The sequence below is a fragment of the Monodelphis domestica genome, chromosome 2 (genome assembly GCF_027887165.1).
Source record: "Monodelphis domestica isolate mMonDom1 chromosome 2, mMonDom1.pri, whole genome shotgun sequence".
Lineage (NCBI taxonomy): Eukaryota > Metazoa > Chordata > Mammalia > Didelphimorphia > Didelphidae > Monodelphis > Monodelphis domestica.
Window position 1 is genome coordinate 384,462,549 of NC_077228.1, and position 21,717 is coordinate 384,484,265.

Sequence of the window (21,717 nt, forward strand, 5' to 3'; positions counted from 1 at the left end):
CACTTCCTAGCTGTGTGACCCTGGGCAAGTCACTTAACCCCAATTGCCTAGCCCTTGTTACTCCTGTCTTAGAAATCAGACTAAAACAGGAGGCAAGGGTTTTTAAAAGAAACCTAGAAAGATGAGAGGGGTCTAGGTTAAAGTTCTCCACTAATAGCCATTTCCCCAAACACAGTCGATAGTCCCTATATGTCCCCCAAAGGGCAGTCTAGTTATCCTTCACCTAGGATAAGAACTATCCACTAGTTAAGATATACAGTTGGTTGATTTGTTGAGAAAGGCAGGACCACGATCAAATCACCATTACAGTTCCCCAAGCCCCACCCCACTACATCTCTTTACCCAGTCTAAGCAAAGCTGCACCGTGTTTATCCTAGAGACGCCCCGCCCCTCCTCCGAGTAGGTTGCTATAGAAAAGGATCCCCAAACCGCTCAAATCCCCGGAGTTCTCCTAGAGCCCCTCTTCCTGGCGCCCCACAAGCGCACCTCTTTATACAAAACCAGTACCTCTAGGTCAACATCTATCATCTCCCCCAAAAAGCAATGGAAGTCTTTGCTTCCCCCAGGTCGGAGGAATCCCAGGAGGAAGATGAGCAAGAAAAGCAAACAGACAGAGCCTGGGAAAACAGGCAGTCTGGGGAAGCTGCTTCGCCTTCCTCGTCCCAGGAACTCGAACCTGAGGTAGCTGACTCCCTTAAGGAAGGAGGGCAGCCTGGGGAAGTTGCTCTGCCTTCCTCATCCCAGGACCTGGAACCCAAAATAGCTGACTCCCTTGAAGAGGAAAAGAACCTGGCACCTGAGCCTCAGCCCAGTGATGGTACCCTACCTCAGAGCCCCGGATCTGGAGGGAGAGTCTCTGGAGCTCACTTAGGAGAACCAGACGCTGCAATTAGTCCTCCTGTTACAGAACCACGTTCGGAAGGTCCTCCTCGCTTGAGGCCGAGTGCCCCAGACTTTGCTCCACCTACCAGGCCTGAACAGGACATTCATGAAACTTCCGAGGCCGGAGAGCCTCGTGCTAGCCACTCAGAAGTTTCTTATGAGAGGCAATCGACTCCTCACTTACCTGGTTCAGAGGAATTCCCCTCTTACTTCTTCCAACAACTCCAAGACCTGAATCAAAACACCAGTCCGCGAAAAGAGCCGGTAGATTGGGGCATTTTCCATCAGGATGAATCAAAAAGTAGCTCTGATCTTAACCAGTCAGAACTTGGACTGAATCAAAAGGGTGCACCCGAACCTGCCGCACCTAGTAAACTAGAGATTGCAGCCCAGAATGCAAAGGCGTATCTGCTGAAGAGAAGTAGCAAATCGGGTCTAAATCTGTGAGTCTTCAAGAGATAAGTAGAAACGATGTTGACAGAGGAAAGAGGAATATTATTAAGTAGTTGGGCCTGTATGTGTGGGTGGGTGTCTCCAGAAGAGTCATGTTAGTAAAGAGAGTGGCTTGAAAAAGGACTGGGAGCCCAAGATGTGCCCAGTATCTGGCTAGTAGTTTGATGAATGAAGCCAGGCACATAGTAATAAAATTTCTTTCTAGAAGCTGATTCTCAATTATGCCTATCAATCAACAAACACTTTATTAAATGCCTGGTTGGTTTTTATGTGTAGTGAGTTGAATTTGGCTACTTAAATATCCGAAGCAGTAGTAATAAAATAGCCTATTTTATTTATATTTAAAGGATATTCCATATTTTCACCAACAATGGGTAAAATAGTTAAAATATTACTTCTACTGATTATTTCAAGCCAGAATTTATTTCAGTAACAAGGTGGGGGGGTTACTATTCTTATGAAGTATCAATAATTTTTCCTTTTCATAGATTTTGATAAAAAGCAAAACAGTTCTAGTCATAAAAGCATCTGTTTGTTCTAGGAAACAAGAAAAAAACCATATTTGGAGATTGGTAAATAATATAGAAGGAGAATGATTCACATTAAAAGTGAATTTAAGTATATCCTCAAAATAAGCATTTTGATAAACATGAATAAAAATGATGCCAGCTTTATATGCAAAAATTGCAACCCCTGGGGGCAGCTGGGTGGCTCAGTGGATTAAGAGCCAGGCCTAGAGATGGGAGGTCCTAGGTTCAAATCTGACCTCAGATACTTCCTAGATGTGTGACCCTGGGTAAGTCACTTGACCCCCATTGCCTAGCCCTTACCACTCACCAATACACTCAACCAATACACAGTATTGATTCCAAGATGGAAGGTAAGGGTTTAAAAAAAAAATTTCAACCCCTCCTCCAAATGTGACTATTACCTATACCTGAGGATGTGCATACAACATAGATATGTCTATGAAACATGGAAATCAATGCAATATAAATTCTTTGAGGTCAGGATCTGTTTCATTTATGTCTTTTGGTAGAAATATACTAAAGGAGTAGATTTGTACAGAATAAAAAATCTCTGTCTGCCTTAGAAATTTGATAGTTTCTTTGAATTCATATGAAATATATATAATGTGGGAAATATATGTGTGTAAATTATATATATATATGTACATATATATGCATAGTCTCTCTGTATATATTCAGTCAAAAAGCATTTATTCAGCACTTGTTATGTGCCAAGCATTTTCTAAGCACTGAGGATTTGAAGAAAGGCAATTCTTGCCCTAGAGGAAATCCAAAGGGAGAGATGATATGCAAACAATTATGTACAAACAAGCTGTATACAGGATAAATAGGAAATAATCAAGGGAACTGAGGGATAGGAAAAGACTTACTATAGAAAGTAGGATTTTATTTGAGACTTGAAAGAAGCCAGAGAAGCCAGGGGACAAAGATAAAAAAAAAGTTTTCCATGCATGGGATTCTGCCAATGAAAATATGGAACTAAGAGATGGAGTGTCTTATATGAGGTACCTCCAGTGTCACTGGATGGAAGTGTAAGGAGAAAAAGGACTGAAAAGGGAGGGAAGAGACTGGGTTATGAAAGGCATTGAATGTCAATGAGAAGACATAGAACATGCAAACAGATTTGTAAATATAAGGTAAATTAAATATGCAAGTAGTATGTAGACACACATATACCCTCAAACACACACATATATTACTTTCAGGAAGGAATAGTCAATAACAATTTGAAAGAACAGGAAAGCTTTCATGTAGGAATTGGGACCTGAGATGAGTCAAAAGAGATGTTAAGGATTCTGAAAGGCTAAAATGAAGAGCAAGGGCATCCCAAGAATGTACAAAAGCATTGAGAAAATAATTGGTATTTCACACACAGAGAACTAGTAGGAGGTCAGTAAAGATGTAGAGTATGTGAGAGAGTAATAGGTAATAACAATGGAAATAAAGGTGGGAGCCAGACTATGAAAGGCTTTAAATGCCAAACAGAAGAGTTCTTAATTTATTCTAAAACAACACAGAATCACTTTTGAGTAGAGGAGTAACATGGTCAGACCTGCGTATTAGGAATGTCACTTTTGCTGCTGGAATATGAATCAGAGAAGGGAGACCCTGGAAATAGGGAGACCAAAATAAGAGACTGTTGCCATAATCTAAGCAATATTGGTCATGACCTGAATTAGGACACTGGCTTTGTGATTGGAAAGCAAAGAAATATCAAAGATGTGAAAGTAGAATAGCCAAAACCAGACAAGTGAAGAAAAGAGATGGAGTTTGGAGGAAGTGTGGTTTTGGATGGAAAGAGGAATTCAAATTGGGACACATTGAGTTTGAGATGCTCATGGGAGGTGAAGATGTTCAGCGGACAGCTGATAATGTGAGAGAAATGAAGACTGGATAGGTATATTTGGGAGGTATCTGAATACAGACAATTATTGGACCTGTGGTAATTAATGAGGTCACCAAGAAACGAAATGTAGAAAAAGAAGATGATATAAGACAGAACCCTGATGATCACCCATGGTTAAGAAGTTGGCCCTGGACAAGAAACCAACAAAAGAAATGGAGGAGTTAGACAAATCATTTGATCAGAAGGAGGAGGATCAAATCATATGAGAGAATTGAAGAGAGAAGAAAAAATATAGAAAATCATTAGTGGTGCAATGCAAAAGCCATTCATGAAGGAATAAAAAGTATGATGTGCAGTTATGAGGGCCAATTTTAGATTAAATATTATAAAATTTTAGTGGACTCTATTAGTATGGTTGTGTGACTTCAGTGATGAGCAGCATGTTGGTAATAGAGAAGAGGCCATCACTGAGGTAACCCAAGGTTTGAGGTTGTCAAGATATGAACAACAATAGGACAAGTAAGCAAGAAATGTAATGACAGAGAATGTGTAGTTGGCCTGGTCATCCAAAGTTGGACCAAGATATATAAACCAGGGAAACACTCAGAAGTGAATCTTAAGCCATGTCTTGGAAAGTAATATTATACAAGTATTATAAAAGGAATTGCAAATAGCATAGGAATATTTAAAGGCATAAAATAAATAATATGTTTGTTTGGTGAACATGGAATTAAAGTAAAAAGAACTGAATTATCTTAATTAGATACTTTTCTTCAATTATAATAGTTTCAGGGGTTCCTCTTGTTCTATGATATCCTATTAAGGCAACTCATGCAAGCAAGTCAACATTTAAGTGCCTGCTATGTGCCAGACACTAGGGTAAGGGCTGAGGATATGAGAGGTAAAAGGCCATTCCTAACCTCAAGGAATTTACCATCTCATTGGGGAAACAACATGCAAACAAATATAGACAAAGCAAGCTATGTGCAAGATAAAATAGGAACTAATTAAGAGAGAGAAGTACTATAATTAAGTGGGTTGGGTTAGATTTCCAGTAAAAGATAGCATTTTATTTGGGATTTAAAGGAAGTGGGGGGAGGGAGGGTTAGAAGACTGAATGAGAGATGAGAGAGAATGTTCCAGGAATGGTTAACAGCCAGAGAAAATGGGCATAGTCAAGAGATGGAGGGTTTTATGGAATAGCAAGAAGGCCAGTGTCACTGGATTAAAGAGTATGTGATAGGGAGTAAGGTACAAAATGACTGGAAAGGTAGGAAGGGGTTAGATTAAGAAAGGCTTTGAATGCCAAAAAGAGAATTTTGTGTTTGATCCTAGAGGCAATAGGGAGCCCCTGAAATTTATCGAATAGGGGAGTGATATGGTCAGATGTGTGTTTTAGGAAAATCACTTTGGTGGCTGAATGGAGGATGGATTAAAGTGGGGAAAGACCTGAAGTAGACAGATACAATGGCTGGCTATCACAACAATCTAGGTGTGAGATGCTGAGGGCCCGCATCAGGATGGTGACTGCTAAAAGAGATAAGGTGACATTTTCAAGAGATGTTGAAAAAGTGAAATCATCAGGTTTTGGCAACAGATTGGGTATGGGGGAATGAACAGTAGTGAGAAGGCAAAGATGACTCCTAAATTATAAGCCAAGAGAGTATGGTGTTGCCCTGTAGAGTAATAGGGAAGGGAGGAGAGGTGAGGAGGATTTAAAGGGAAGGATGAGTTCAGTTTTCAACATTTTGAGTTTAAAATGTCCTCTGGACATCCAGTTTGAGATATCTGACTGGTGATTGGAGATGGGAGATTAGAGGATAGCAAAGAAATAAAGGTGCGAGAGGTAGATTTGAGAATCATCAGCATTGAGATGGTAATTAAATCAATGGGAACCAATGAGATCACCAAATGAAGTGTTATAGAGGAAGAAGAGTACCCAGGAGAGAACTGGATGGCACCTATGTCAAAGTGCTAGAGGCTTTCTGAGGATACAGAAAGTGTTTTCATTGTATAAGCAATTACCCAGCAAGTCTGAAGGTTTTCAAGCTTCTTGAATGTCTGAGTCTTTGGACTTTGTTCAGTTGGATTTGATACATTTAGAAAGTCTCATGCCTTTTTCTGGAATTTTCTCTTTTTGGATAGATATGATCATCTTTCTAAGATACTGACTAGAATTTTAGATGAACGTCCTGAAAATGTTGTTGACATCATTGAAAATATCAGCCAAGATGTGAAGATGGCTCATTTTAATAAGAAATTGGACACACTCCAAGATGAACATGAAGTACCTTTGGCATATGAAATAGCAGAGAAACAAAAGACACTTTTTCTCCAAGGGAATTTAGAAGGTGATCAAGAACAGGAAGATGAAATAGTAAGTTTTTACTGTCACTTGTTTAAAATTTAAAAATAAACCTTATTTCATAGTTGTCTGGCAACTATTTTAACTTTTGCCTTTGTCAAGTATTTTTTTTAAACCTTTATATTCCATCTTAGAATGAATATTATGTATTGGTTCCAAGGCAGAAGAGTAATAAGAGTTAGGCAATGGGGGTTAAGTGGCTTGCCCTTGGGTCACATAACTAGGAAGTATCTGAATTCAAATTTGAACCCAGGACCTTCCATCTTTTAGTCCTGGCTCTCAATTCAAGTTTCGCAACTCATCTTACCTAACAGTAAGCATTCCTGTGTTTTGGGTTTCCCATCAAATTTGAAAAGTTGTACTTTAGCATTTTAAATTTTCTGATCTCCTTTTATGACTGTAAGTTGGAAAGAAGGTGCCAAACTGTTGGTAGAGAGGAGGATTCCTTACCTGGAAGGTTACCACATCAATGAAATCAGAGCTCGATCTCCTATCCCTGTGCCAGAGATAATAATTTGGGCATTTTGTGTAAAAATACATCATAAAAATGACTACTACAGAGAGCTTGTTGTTGCTCAGTTGTGTCTGACTCTTTGTGACCCTTTTTTTTTTTTTGAAAATACTAGAAAGGTTGCCATTTCCTTCTCCAGATCATTTTACAGATGAGGAACTGAGGCAAACAGGCTTAAGTAACTTGACTAGGGTTACACAGCTCATAAGTGTCTGAGGCCACATTCGAGTTTAGGTTTTCCTAACTCTGGGCCCAGGGCTTTATCTATTATGCCACCATGCTGCCCTCTATAGAGAAGTGGAATAGTATAATAGAAAAAAACCCTGAAGTGATGGATATGAGTCTAAGTTCTACACTTATTAACTGAAGTTAGTCAGGCAATCACTTAACATTTATTTAGCACCTACTATGTGTCAGGCACTATGCTAAGCATTAGAGATTAAAAAGGGACCTTAGTTTCTTTATCTACAAAATAGGCATAATACTCCCTATAGAATAATTGCAGAGATCAAGTAAGGGAATGTAATCATGGGGAAATACTTTATAAACTATTAATGTGTTATGTAAGTGTTATTATTTATTATTCATTGTATTAACAAATGCAGAACAATTGAAAGTCTATTTTTGAATGACTGCCTTTTTCTTTTTTCAATGAATGCTGTCCTTTGACTCCTTATCCAGACTGGTCTTCTTACATTACTCTTTTCTTTACAAGAGTTGTTAAGAGAGGAGAATGTGAGATAATCAGAAAGGGCTGACAAGACAGTGGGAAAATGATATCTTTCTTGCACATGCTATAAGATTCTGTGAATAATTTTCCCACATCAGAGTAAGTTAGGATCAGAGGGAAGTATAGTGCAAATACTGAATACATGTTTTTGTAATGCCAACATTTCTGAACTGTGCATTTGCTAATAGAATCCATTATTCTGTTTCCTAGTTACCTGTGTAGTGTGCTCATATTATTGTTTCCTAGATGCTTGAATAGTGAGCTTCAATAATATTATCCTTAGATGACATCTTGATCTATCTTCTTTGTTTATAAATTTGCTAGTTTAAGGAGATGCTATCCTGAAAGAATAAAAATGTCATTTATGTTCCTGGCCCTGTGTGGCTAACTTGAATCATTATTTTGATTGGGAATTTTTCACCAGAGTCTAAGAAGACTTTTGCAGAATCCACACGGGGTCTGTGGATATATTTCAGGGGTCCACAAATTTGGGTGGGGAAAATATATTTTCCCTAACCTCTCATCAAAATTTAGAATTTTCTTCAGATATCTAAAAACATGATTTTGAGAAGGGATTGGTTCCTAGAAGCATGGATTACAAGAATGCAGCATCATATCCAACCATGAGAAACTTTTTCAGATATTTTCTTAAAATATAGGTGTGCTGTGTCTGTGACATTCCTTTAAGCCTTGTTAAAGAAGGGGGGGAAGTTAGTCTGGTTTGACTCATTTATCAATGTGGGTCAATAAGTATAAAATTTCATTGGTAAAGGAAGTTTCTCACCTCAACTTTCCAATATTCATGAAATCACAGGTCAATCTAAATCAAATATAAGATGATAAATTTGAGTCTGTCATTTGAGGACCAATATTTAAGTGTAAAAAAACCCATTATCAACTTGCTCACAAATTAATTAATTTTTCAGTTGCAGCTACTCACAAAGACCATTACTTAAATATAGAAGGGTTATGATCTGCAAAGGAATACCTATAAGAAATGAAATCAGAAATCCTTGAAATATCAAAGTATTAGATGATAGAATGAAAGTCTCATATATAAGTAATAAAAGAAGATAGGAAATAGGAAAGTATCAAGGTATTATTGAGCCAAGGAATCATCCTTATAGGACAATATTGAGCTGAGTCTTAAGAGAATTGAAAAGATAAACTGATGGAGAGGTTGGAGAAACAGCATTGTGGATATGAACAACTACATGAACAAAGTATTGTGATTTAAATTAGAAAAATATTCATGGGAATGCAGACAAAGAAAGGAATGAAAATAGATTCACTTGTATTCAGTGGTGTGTAGGAGCTAGTTCTATCTGCTTGTGAGATGATTGTTACATTTTCAGTGTAAGCAAATCACCTTAGAAATCAACAAGTGCGATAAATCCAGGCTTGATTTATAGTTTTATTGATCGCCTAGACTCTAATAATACAGATTAAATTGAAAAGTGTGTCACATTCCACCACCACCCCCAGCTTTGTTGTTAAATATTTATTAGCATACTCTCGTATTGTTCCATAAACATTGCTTGGGCTCTTCAGGATTGAAGCAAAAGGCTCAAGGAATAAAGTCAATTCCAGGCTGGAAGACTGGTGCCTAATAATAATGATGAGGATGAGGATGAGGATGATAACAACAAAAATAACCCTTTACAATCATATGACCCTTTACAGTCTGCAAAGTGCTAAATCTTTATTATCCCATTTGAACCTTGTAAGATCCCTGCTTATATCTGACATTCTAAAGTATTTCTTTTTTTCAAGGCAGAATCTCCTCTTCCAAATATAATGGAATCAGCTTTCTATTTTGAACAAGCTGGAGTTGGTTTGAGTACAGACGAAACCTATCGCATTTTTCTTGCCCTCAAACAACTCACTGACACACAACCAGTACACACATGCCGCTTCTGGGGGAAAATCTTGGGTCGAGAAATGAATTACATTGTGGCCGAAGTGGAATTTCGTGAAGGGGAAGATGAAGAAGAGATAGAAGAGGAAGACATGAGTGAAGAAAGTGAGGCTGATGAAGATGAGAAAGATGAATTACCTAAATCTTCTTACAAGGGTACACAAATAATACCAAAAGAAGAAAACAGAACAGGTGCCAACAAGTATGTTTATTTTGTGTGCAATGAGCCAGGAAGGCCTTGGGTAAGATTACCATCAGTCACACCTGCACAAATTGTTATTGCAAGGAAGATCAAGAAATTTTTCACAGGACGATTAGATGCTCCTATCACAAGTTATCCTCCCTTTCCAGGAAATGAGAGTAATTACTTGCGAGCACAAATTGCTCGCATTTCAGCAGGAACTCACATTAGCCCCCTAGGTTTCTATCATTTTGGAGAAGGTGAAGAAGAGGAAGATGAAGATGAAGAGGCAGAAGGTGGACGGGACAATTATGAGAAGAATCCTGATTTTGAAGGCATCCGAGTGACTGACCTAGTAGAATCTCTGTCTAACTGGGTTCATCACGTACAATACATTTTACGTCAGGTATGCTCCCTGCAATTCTCAATGTATCAGTCATTATTTATTTAATGTCTACTGTGTGGGAGACAAATATAAGTGTTAGATAATAATCCCTTTCCTTAAGGAGTTTGTAGTTTGGCAAAAGAGATAAAGATACAAAAATTTCAACTAAAAATATTTGTACATATATGAATGCTAAATAAATAGTATTGATTAGAGACTTTCAAATTGGGTAGGAAGGAGGGACATAATAATTTATTAAGTGATTACCTTGTTTTAGGCACTGTGCTAAGTTCTTTATAAATGCTATCTCATTTGATTCTCCCTCCTTGAGAGGGAGATGATGTCATTAAGCCCATTTTACAACTAAGAAAACTAAGGCAGACAGAAATTAAATTATTTGCCGAGGGCCACATAGCCAGCAAGTCTGAGATAAGATTTTATTTCAGTTCTTCTTGACTACAGATACTAGCCATCGTATCACCTAGTTGCTTCAAGTGTACCACTTCGTAGTGTTCTGTGAAGTATTACAAATAAAATGGGATTTAGGTGAGTTTGTGAAATTATCTATTTTTTCATATCTTAAATTTATGTAAGTATATTATTCTTAGGATCCTTTTTTTTTTTTCAAATCACATTCCTTTTTCACCACTGTGATACACAATTGCCAAATATATTCAAGGACTGTGTCAGAGAGCATATTGCTATTTTTATGTTTTAGCATAACCCACAGAAGGAAAAACATTAAAAAGATAAGGAGCAACATAAAAGTGAAATATCTCATCCCTTCTCATCCCATCCCAACTTTTCTCTCAACTCATCTTTTTCTCTCTTCTCTTTTCTTTTCTCTTCTCTCTTCCCCTACTTCCCTTTCTCTCTTCTCTTTTTCATTTTATCAGGGAATGGAATTCCACTTGGAGAAACTACATCTACTAATACAGATTGGTGCCTGTTCTACATCACATAGTTTTGAAGCGTTCTCTGGATTTCTAAGATGTTGTTTAGAGTTGTCTAGAGTCACATAGCCAGTAGATTCCAGAGCCAGAATGTATCTTTGACATATTGCAAATCTTGTCTTAAGATATACTCATTTATTATTATAATTATACATATTTGCTTCTTCATGTGGATCACTGATGATAGAATGATTAAAAATTCAAGGTATCCTAAAAGTGATACAGCTATATAGTTAAATGTAAATATATGATGAATATAATAATACATATACATATATATATATATACATATACACATATAGAGCTTTTTTAAAAAAACCTTAACTTTTGTCTTAGTATCAGTTCTAAGACAGAAGAATGGAAAGGGCTAGGCAATTGGGGTTAAATGACTTGTCTAGGGTCACACAGTTAGGAAGTATCTGAGGCTAGATTTGAACCCAGATCTTCATGACTCCAGACCTGGAACTGTATCCATTGTGCTGCCCAGCTGCCTCATTTACAATGTTAGTAGCTTAAAAATGTGCCAAGACTTTTAGTATCACACACACACACACACACACACACACACACACACACATATTCCATGAATTCAGAAAGTCTGAAAATCCCTCTATAACAATAATAGAATCAATAAATACAATCTACTTTTGCTTGAATTAGCTGGAGAAACGAACAAAGTCCCTCTTCAAAGGATGGTTTTTTACTATAATTGTCATAATTTAATTAGCTCTGTTTTAACATAATTTATTCTGTGGTGCAGTAGAAATAATATTAAGTGTCTGATTGAAGAACCTGACTTGGAGTCTTAGCCTCATGTAAGAGGTTAGAATTTATTATATGATGCTAGTTATATGATGACCAGCAAGCTGAAGAGTCCTGAACCTTTAGATACTTTATCGGTAAAATAGGAATTATAATCCCTGTACTATTTACCCCCCAGAGTTATTAGGAGGAAAATGCTTTATAAACTCAAAATTTAATTATTATCATCACAGAGCAGCTACACATAAATTGGAAACTCTTATTAGCTTTCTAACATTTGTTACCTAGGGTCGGTGTAACTGGTTTAACCCCATACAAAAAAATGAAGATGAGGAAGCGGAAAAGGAGGAAGAGGAAGAGGAAGAGGAAGAGGAAGATGAAGTAGAAGAAAAAAGAGAGGAGCCAGCTAACATAGAAAAAGAAGTGGGACCACCTCTTTTGACCCCAATCTCTGAAGATTTAGGTATTTTTACATACACATAGATTCATAGTTACAAAAAACTATAAAATATATAGAATATATACATAAACATATGTATGTATATATAATATATGCATATATGCATACATACATAAACACAAAGGGACATTGACCTTTTTCTGATAAACTGAAGTAAAGTGGAAAGAGCTCTGGATTTGGAATTAGAGAACTAGATGTGAAATCCCTCTCTGCCATTTATTAATTACATAATCTTAGACTCATCTTTCTGAGTTCAAATCTGGCCTCAGACACTTACTAGTCATATGACCACAAACAAGTTACTTAATCTCATTTGCCTCAGTTTCCTCATCTATAAAATGAGCTGGAGAAGGAAGTGGAAAACCACTCCAGCTAGGAAGTTTCTGAGGTCAGATTTAAAACCAGAACCTCCCATATCCAGACCTGGATCTCTATCCACCTACCCTTAAGGTATTTTAAAGTAATCATAAGTCACTATCCCACTTTTAATTATTATCATTATTTTCTTCTGAGGTACCTGGGCTTCGAGGGGAATTGGAATTTAGCAAAGCTTTGTTGACTGATGACTGGTTAGAAATAATACAGAATACTGAAAAAGTGGCATTTGCTATGGTTTTCATAATTGCCTCATATCAATGAGAATTGACCCATGTGGCAACTTTAGTATGTATGCCACAGATTATCCGTTCAATAAAATGCAGAATAGATATACATATTTATATATAGTACTACCTACCTTAGTTCAGATACTTATAACTTCTCCCCTATACTCCTGCAATAGCCTCCTGATTGGTTTTGCTGCCTCAACTCTCATCTCTAGTCCACTTGGCACCATGACCAATTTTCAGCTCCGAACTCCTGTGGCTCCCTATTACCTGGAAGATCAAATTGTTTGGCACTTAAAACTCTTCACAACCAGGTTCCAACCTACCTTTTCAAAGCTTGTCAGATGTGACTCCACCTTTTCACATTCCCTCATCCAGCCCAACTGGCTTTCTTGTTGTTCCAAGTACATGTTATCCCATATTCCATCTCTGTGCCTCTGTAGAGTCTGTCCTTCATGCTTGAACCCCTTCACCTTTTCTTCTTAGAATCCAAAATTATTTTCAAATATCAGTTCAAATGGCTCCTACATGAAATCTTTCCTTCCTCCTCCCCAGCTCCAGACACCCCCGTCCCATTTTTGTATTTACTTTATATCATACCTATATGGGTGGCCATCTCCTCTGAGAGAATGGGAGCTCCATACCACTAAGTACAGGGATTATTTTATTATTCCCTTTATGTCCTCAGCAACTTATTACAATACTGGGCACAGAGTAGGCATTTAACAAATGTTTGGTGGTCAATTTTCAGATTTCTAACACTTTTCTCATCATTTTTTTTAAACCCTTACCTTCTGTCTTGGAGTCAATACTGTGTATTGGCTCCAAGGCAGAAGAGTGGTAAGGGCTAGGCAATGGGGGTTAAGTGACTTGCCCAGGGTCACACAGCTGGGAAGTGTCTGAGGCCAGATTTGAACCCAGGACCTCCCGTCTCGAGGCCTGGCTCTCAATCCACTGAGCTACCCAGCTGCCCCCCTCATCATTTTTATACTTATTCTCCCTTTGTGTTTCTTTACTACTGAAGGTAGTTTTGGAGTCAGTAGTCCTTGCTTTATTTTACAAGACTTGACTTCTTATTGTATAGCTTCTGACCTTATTCATTAAGCAGCTGTTCTCCTGCTTCTGTCTCATCTTTTTCTTTTTTAAATCCTAATCTTCTGTCTTAGAATTAATACAAGTATTGGTTCCAGGGTAGAAGAATGATAAGGGTTTGGCAATGGGGGTTAAAATGACTTGCCCAAGGTCAACATAGCTAGGAAGTATCTGAGGTCAGATTCAAACCTAGGTCCTCTTGATTCCAGGCCTGAGCCACTTGGCTGCCCGATGCCTCACATTTTTAGGAGATTCATAGAAAATGAGATGTTCTACTTATTTATAACACATATCCTATCTATGTCTAAAAGTTTAAAAAATTGGGTTGGGGTGGAATCACAGGACTATTATTTCTTAGCTCTAAAGAACTAATTATGTGGAAACTTCCTCCAGCAATGACATTAGTCTAGTCTATAATAGTCTATAATTTATGGTCATAGACATGATACTGAGAGCATAAATAATTTGCCTATAGTCAGACAACTAGTATGTGTCAGAGATAAAACTTTAGCCCCAGGTTTCCTGACTCCAAGGTCTGACTTTCTTTTCTACCTACTACCTAGTTTTGGTTCTCAAGAGTTAAAAATATCTCAAATCTGACCTCAGACACTTCCTAGCTATGTGACCTTGGGCAAGTCACTTCACCTCCATTGTCTAGCCCTTACTGTTCTTCTGCCTTAGAACCAATATATGGTATTGATTCCAAGACAGAAAGTAAAGGGTTAAAAAAAAGAATAAAAATAATCTTATATGTCTTTGGTTTATAGATATTCAGAACATACCTCCTTGGACAGCCCAGTTATCTTCAAATTTGATTCCTCAATATGCTATTGCAGTACTTCGATCTAACCTTTGGCTTGGAGCATATGCCTTCTCTGATGGCAAGTAAGTACCAAGAGCTATATACCATCATTGTAGCTTATCTTTTAATAATTAAAAAGATTTCACACACAAAAACATATCCAGAAGGAAAAAAAAGCAGATATTTTAGGAAATTATCTGGATAATTCCATCATTTTTCTCTGTTGTAGTCATCATCTTAATGTAATGAGACCAAAGATTCTCCACCTTGTCAAATTATCTCACTAATTACTTCAGTTATTCACTTTATTTTGAAGGAAAATCTAAAACAGTACTTAAATTCATTTGTGTCTAAGAACTTTTGGTTTTTTCATAGTCATGAGATAAAATATTTAAAAATGGGTAAGAGAAAGCTCCAGTAAAGTACAGTTTAGTTACAAATGAAGCATATAAGTAAGCACACAAAGGTATGATCGAAAGGACAGCAAATGCCTTGCCTTCACTTAAAACACAGATCTTTATTATTTGTTCCTAATGACTTTACCAACATACAGCCAAGACTTTGAGAAGATTAATGGAATCTTTCAATTCAGTCAAAAGATATTTAGCTAAATGAGCTCTTTAGACAACATTTAAGAGACATAAAAATGTAAATGACAAATCTTTTGATTTTTTTTCAATATCTCTAATATCTAGTCCTAATTTTTTTGAGATATTTTTGGTTCACAGAAAGCCTTTTCTTTGTGCATCAGGGCCAATTATTAATAATATTGATAGCCATCAGCTTTAGTGCTAACTTACTTTAGTACTTTACTCTGATAGGATAGATTCTGAGGTTATTTCACCTCTTTTACTTCTAACTGGAATTATATTTAGGCTAGAAAAATATAAACCTCTTCAATATTTATTGTTATAACCCATTCAGGTCTCACTTTTTCCCTAAAAAGCTTATATGGTGACCATCCTTTTGTTTACAGAAAGTTTGAGAATATCTACATGGGTTGGGGTCACAAGTATAGTCCAGACAATTATGTGCCCTCACTTCCACCACTTGTTCAAAAAGAGTACCCCAGTGGGACAGAAATCATGGAAATGGATGACCCCACTGTGAATGAGGAGCAAGCTTTCCAGGTTGCCCAAGAGAAAGCTTTATTTGAATCTGAAAATATTGAAGAGACTGAAGAAGAAGAAGAAGAAGATGAAGATGAAGATGAAGATGACTAATAAGAATGGGAAAATGAACTCAGTACCTCAAAGAGAAGAGATTTGGGGATACATATATAAGTGAAAATAATAACTAATCATGTTCAGGAATGTGCTATTCCTTAAAGATGTCAAATTTGGGATTTCATATATGGATTTCATATTTTATGTATTTACAAATAGGTATTTAAATGGGAGTGTGAGGATTAATGTAGCAACTGACACTATAGCACTATAAAACATGCATAAAAATGAGTAAGGGCACTGTGGAATAGAGAATTAGAAAAATCTTAGCTTTACTAAAACTAGCTGTGTGATCTTGGACAAGTTGCTTAGTCTCTCTGTGCTGTCTCCTTCCCCATCTCTAAGTCCTCATCAATTCCAAAATTCTATGATGTTTTACAGAATGGTCAATTTAGAGGTGTTGATCTATGTCTCATTTTGGGAAAAATGATTTTTAAATCCTGTTTTGATATTTTTGTCTCAATACATATATAATACTAACTAACTATATGAATTATGAATGAATGAAATATGAAAGAACTATATGAATAATTAATTATATGAAAAACACATGGCTCTCAACGTTCCTTCAGTACATAAGAAGCAGAGAATAAAAGAATATGCATAAAAAACTATTTAAGTTCTTCAAGAAAAAGCATTATATAGATTACAGGTTCATAGCCTAAGAGTTCACAGATTATGGATTTTAGGAGCTGGAAAACTTGGGTAGGGAAAAAAATACATTATTATTATTTTTATTAACTTCCAACTAAAATGTAGCATTTCCTTTAATTATTCAAAAATAATGGGACAGTTAGGTAGTTCAGTAGCGAGAGTATCAATTCTGGACTTGCAAGAACCCAGGTTCAAATTTGGCCTCAGCACTTTCTAGCTGTGTGACCCTGGGTAAGTCACTTAGGTCCAATTGCCTAATCCTTGCCCTTCTGTTTTAGAGTTCTCACTGGGACAGAAAGTAAGAGTTTAAAATAAATAGATAAATAAAAACATTATTCTGAGTTTTCACCAGATTGCCAAAAGAAATTGTATTCTAGATCTAGAGCAGGGGTCCCCAAACTATGGCCTGTGACCATTTATCCATCCCCCACTGCACTTCCGGAAGGGGCACCTCTTTCATTGGTGGTCAGTGAGAGGAGCTCAGTTGTGGTGATGCTGCAAAGCACGGTGTCACTCACATATAATACTACTTCCGGTGACATAATCCTTTGCGTGGTGCCTTGCTCTGAGAGTAACTGAATGAGAACGAGGCGCCACACAAAGGATTATGTGGCTGCACAATGGAAGACGTCAGCATGGTGAGTGGTGATCTGTGGGAGGGGATTCTGCACTGTGTATACTGCTGCCCGGTATAGTGGTGGCAGTGATGGGTCTGTGCAAGGTGTGACAGGCCTATGACATCCAGCGCTGCAGCCTCTGCTATCCCAGACAGCGGTATACAGACTTGTTCATAGTGTTTTGTTTTGTTTTTTATAGTTCGACCCTCCAACAGTCTGAGGGACAGTGAACTGGCCCCCTGTGTAAAAAGTTTGGGGACCCCTGGACTAGAGTATAAACAGCTCTTACTAAAGTAGCTGCACCAACATAACTTTTGGAAGAGATTCCAAACATTCGAAGACAAAAATACTAATCAATTGTCACCAAAGGAGACTCTATGGTTTTCCCAGCAGCTGGAAAGTATATTTAACAAGCAAGGCAGTTAACATAAATTTTTACAAATTTACCTTCCCTGGGAAAAGGCCTTTAATTCATATGGTTTACAAAACATTTCTACAACTTTTATTAAATTGCATTCTCATAGCATGGAAGAACAGACATGATTTCTGTTGTCTGTGAGAAAACATACTTAGAGAAATTTAGAGACTTGTCTCATGCTCTATACAGGAAGGAAACTGTGGAGATGCCACTCAAACCAAGGTCTTGATTTCAAATCCGCTGCCTTTTTTTTTTTTAACCTATTGTGAGCTTTGGTTTATGTTGCTTTAAAGTAAATGTTCCAGTAAGTATTTGAATTCTATTGCCTGATAATTGTTTTGATTATACAGTATGTTCAGGTAAAGTAGAACTATAAACATAATTATCAGCTCCAGATAATATATTGTGAGGCTACAATGATTAAAATAGTCGATTTTGGATGAAATTTTACAACTATAGAAAAAAAATAGAACTAGGGAAATTTGATAAATCATAAGCCAAATCCAAATTTTTTAAATGGAACAAAATTTTGTTTTGAAGAAATACCTGAATGAAACAGCTCCAGGAAACTAAACCTCAGTTTTCTAAACCTTTTGAACTAGGTTATCAAAATGTTCAAATTATATTCATACTTCATTCTTTTTTAATTCCTGACATGAAAACTGTTCTGTCATTTTAAGTAGTGTATGATCCTTTGTGACCATTTTTGGGATTGTTTTGGCAAAGCTACTGGATTGTTTTGGCACTTCCTTCTCCAGCTCATTTTATAGATGAGGAACTGAAGCAAGCAGTTAAGTGACTTGCCCAGGATCACACAGGTAGTAATTTGGCTTCTGAAGCCAAATTTGAATTTATGAAGATGAGTCTTCCTGATTCCAAGTCCAGTGCTCTATCCACTCTGCCACTTAGATGCTCCATGTGTTAAGATTAAAATTAGTTTCTAGTAATAAAAGTATTATATTTTATGAGGTTTATTAAAGATTAAGAAATAAAGAAAATACAAAATAAGAAAGAATGTGCAACCTACATTTTGTCGGCTAGGTAGAGAGCCACCTGTCCTGTCCCTAGAAGCTGAAGCCAAGAGAGCCTGAAGTAGGCGGAGTCAGTTTAAACACAAATTGTGTTCTCACACTCAGGTGAGGACTCAGGATGAGATTATAGGGAAATCTGGGAACTAGCAAGGAATTCTGGGGATTGAAGTCTGGGGTTCAAAGCTCCATTTTTACTCATGAAAACTAATATATTTCAAAATTCCAATTAATTCTCATCCCTTAAAAGATAATTTAATAATGTTGGAGGGGATGTGGAAAAATTGAAACACTAATGCATTGTTGGTGGAGTTGTGAACCAATCCAACCATTCTGGAGGGCAATTTGGAATTATGCCCCCAGGGCTATAAAACTGTGCATATATTCCCTTTGATCTGGTCATACCACTCCTGGGTCTGTATCCAAAAAAGATAATAAAAAAGGAGAAAAGACCTACTTTTACAAAGACATTCATAGCAGCTCTTTTTGTAGTAGTATAAAATTGGAAATTTAGGGACTTTCCATCAATTGGGGAATGGCTGAATAAATTGTGTGTAAAATTAAATTTAGTTTCTATTAATAAAAGTATCATATTTTATGAGAGGTTTATTAAAGATTATTAGAAATCAAGGTTACAAAATAATAAAATAAATGCCTAGGGCTGATTAGCCCATTCACAGCCTACTTACTACATGTTGCAATGTTCGAGTAGAGGAAGAGAGAGCCGTGTACATATCACAAGAGCATAGAAGAGGAAGAGGCTGAAGTAGCCATTACAGCCAGTTTAAATACAAATTGTGATCTTGCCCAGGTGGGGACTCAGGTGAGATTATAGGGAATTCTGGGAAGTACCAAGGACTTCTGGGGATTGAAGTCTGGGGTTAAAATCTTCATTTTTACATATGCTACACATTGGTGATGGAATACTATTGTGCTATAAGAAATGATAAGCAAGATGATTTCAGAAAATGCTGGAAAGATCTGCAGGAACTTCCATAGAGTGAAATAAACAGAGCAGGGAGAACATTGTACACAATAACAACAATATTGGATGATGATTATCTAAGAAAACTTGGCTACTCTCAGCAATTCAATGATCTGGGATAATCCTGAAAGACTTATGACAGGAAATGCTATCCACCTCCAGGGAAAGAACTGTTGGAGTTGTCTTTCACATCGGTGTGTTTGTGGTTTTATTTTGGGGTTTTGGTAATGTATGAGTGTTCTCTTACTACAAAGACCAATATGGAAGTGTGTTTTGCATGACAATAAAATAAAATTTAAAAAAAGATAATGTAATAAAATGTCAAATTAACAAAATTGATTTCATGTGAAAATAAAAATATTTAAATAAACTTATTTTTGATTTCAAAAGAAAATGTAAATCACACTAATCAGCAGTATTATTCCTCAGGAAATTTTCAACAATGGCAATTTACATCTTATCTAAAAATAAAATTATTCTCTATTCTCTAAGCATTTTTATATAATTCCTATTTTTAAATGAATCATTTTTATTTCCAAGATATTTTCTGTGTTGAATTTTTTCTTGTGCATGTTTTTGATGTTCCCAATGAGACTACAAATTAAAGGGAGAAGCCTAGAAAGTTTTCATATCTTTTATATCTCTACTGTCACTTATTATAATGGTCTATTTAAATTAGGTATCTCAAATCTTGCCACCACTTTCTAGATCTCTTTACATTTACTGCCTGACTTTTGATAGGTGACTAGTCATAATTCTTTGGCTATTAATGTGTATCACAAGATGTTGCTAATTGTTCCACAGCCTTTGATCTATTATTATCACTGGTTATTACTGGTTTAAAACAGTTTAAAACATTCTAGAGTGAACAGGACTTCTTTTTCTGGAGAAACTCCAAGAACTACCTTTTAAAAAATCTGATATTATTTGTGATCGTTAATATTACTTAAAATAAGCAAGCAGTTCCCTCAATTTGATTGTTGGGACAGAAATTAGACTTTTAGAGGCAGAAAGAAAGAAGGTTGGTTAATAATCACACAATTAGTCCTTTTGCTCAGAGAGATTAGGCCACATCTAAGGTCCCACTAGATAGAAGCAGGGACTTCTGAGATATAGAAATCTCAGCCTCAACTCCTAGACTGGGGACCTTTCCACCACACTATCCCTCTAAATCTATGTATCCAGATACATTGAAGGCACTAAGTTTTAAGAGCTTAAAACTGCACTAAGGCTTTTGGGATATATGGAAATTGATTGGTTTTATATTACTGTAATTAATTTAATTCTCTTTAATAATTGTTATTATGGGATGAAGTACTTCATATTTCTAAAGCGGATACTGGAAGTTTGTTTCATATTTCAACTAACTGAACCAGCTTTATGGTTAAAAGCTTATTGTTGGATGGGCAAAAGAAAAGGTACTCAGTACACACAGTGAGCAGTACTGAAATTGTTTTTATTTCAAATAAAAATCTACCACCAGGCAGGCTGCATAGAATAGATAGGAACCATTAAACTTCGTATGTTTTACTGTAGAATATCCTATCACATTTAGCTAAAGGGCAACTGGAAAAGTACATTTTAGAGCAGCTGGGATTAAGAAGGTAATGACAAAAATGTAAATCTGAAGCTGAGGATGAATAGTATGATGAAAGCAAAATCTAAACATTTTAGACCATTTACCTGTTCCTTCTCAAAGAATTCCTAGTTTTGTTTTTTTTTTTCCCATACTTGCAATGGAAAGAAAATGCAGGCTCAAGTTGGAAGGGTGGGATGGTTGTAAGGAATGAATTACCTAGATTGTCTGTTGGTTAAGATATTGATCTAAAGGTAACTAAAGGTTTTTGTTTCTATAACTGCCTTCCAGAGGCCAAAGTTAAGGAAATATCTTCTAACTATTCTTAAAATATTAAATATTTATTGATTTCATTTGCTTTTATGTGATCTATATTTTCTTCTGTCTCTATCCACCTCTCTTCCAGAAAGTCATTATTTAGAACAATTTTAATAGGAAAAAAATTCCGCAAAATTGATCAACACATCAGAAAATGACATTATATGCAATATTCCACACGTGTGTACCTACCACACAACCTCCACCTTTGATTATTCCTTTCTTTTGTCATTCCTATCAATTTGCTGTATAAGGTTGATTTGCAACATTCTTTCATGCAATTGTTAATAGTTTACAATTTTGAAGTTTTTTTTGTTCATATCCTTTGAACATTTCTCTATTGGTTTTAGTATTTTTTTGGTGGTGGTGGTCGGGGTTCTTTGTAATGTTAAGGTCCAGGATTTCACCCACCACCATGGA

General features: G+C 36.4%; 1 protein-coding gene across 1 annotated transcript; it reads left to right on the plus strand.

The window, feature by feature from the left end:
* Positions 1 to 396: 396 nt before the first annotated feature.
* RSPH4A (radial spoke head component 4A) lies at positions 397 to 19,777 on the plus strand. The gene is made up of 6 exons (XM_001379537.4): positions 397 to 1,325; positions 5,857 to 6,088; positions 9,091 to 9,822; positions 11,805 to 11,979; positions 14,441 to 14,558; positions 15,452 to 19,777. Exons 1-6 carry the CDS (start codon positions 544 to 546, stop codon positions 15,696 to 15,698), a joined length of 2,286 nt encoding a protein of 761 aa, XP_001379574.2. The 5' UTR covers positions 397 to 543; the 3' UTR covers positions 15,699 to 19,777.
* Positions 19,778 to 21,717: the final 1,940 nt, after the last annotated feature.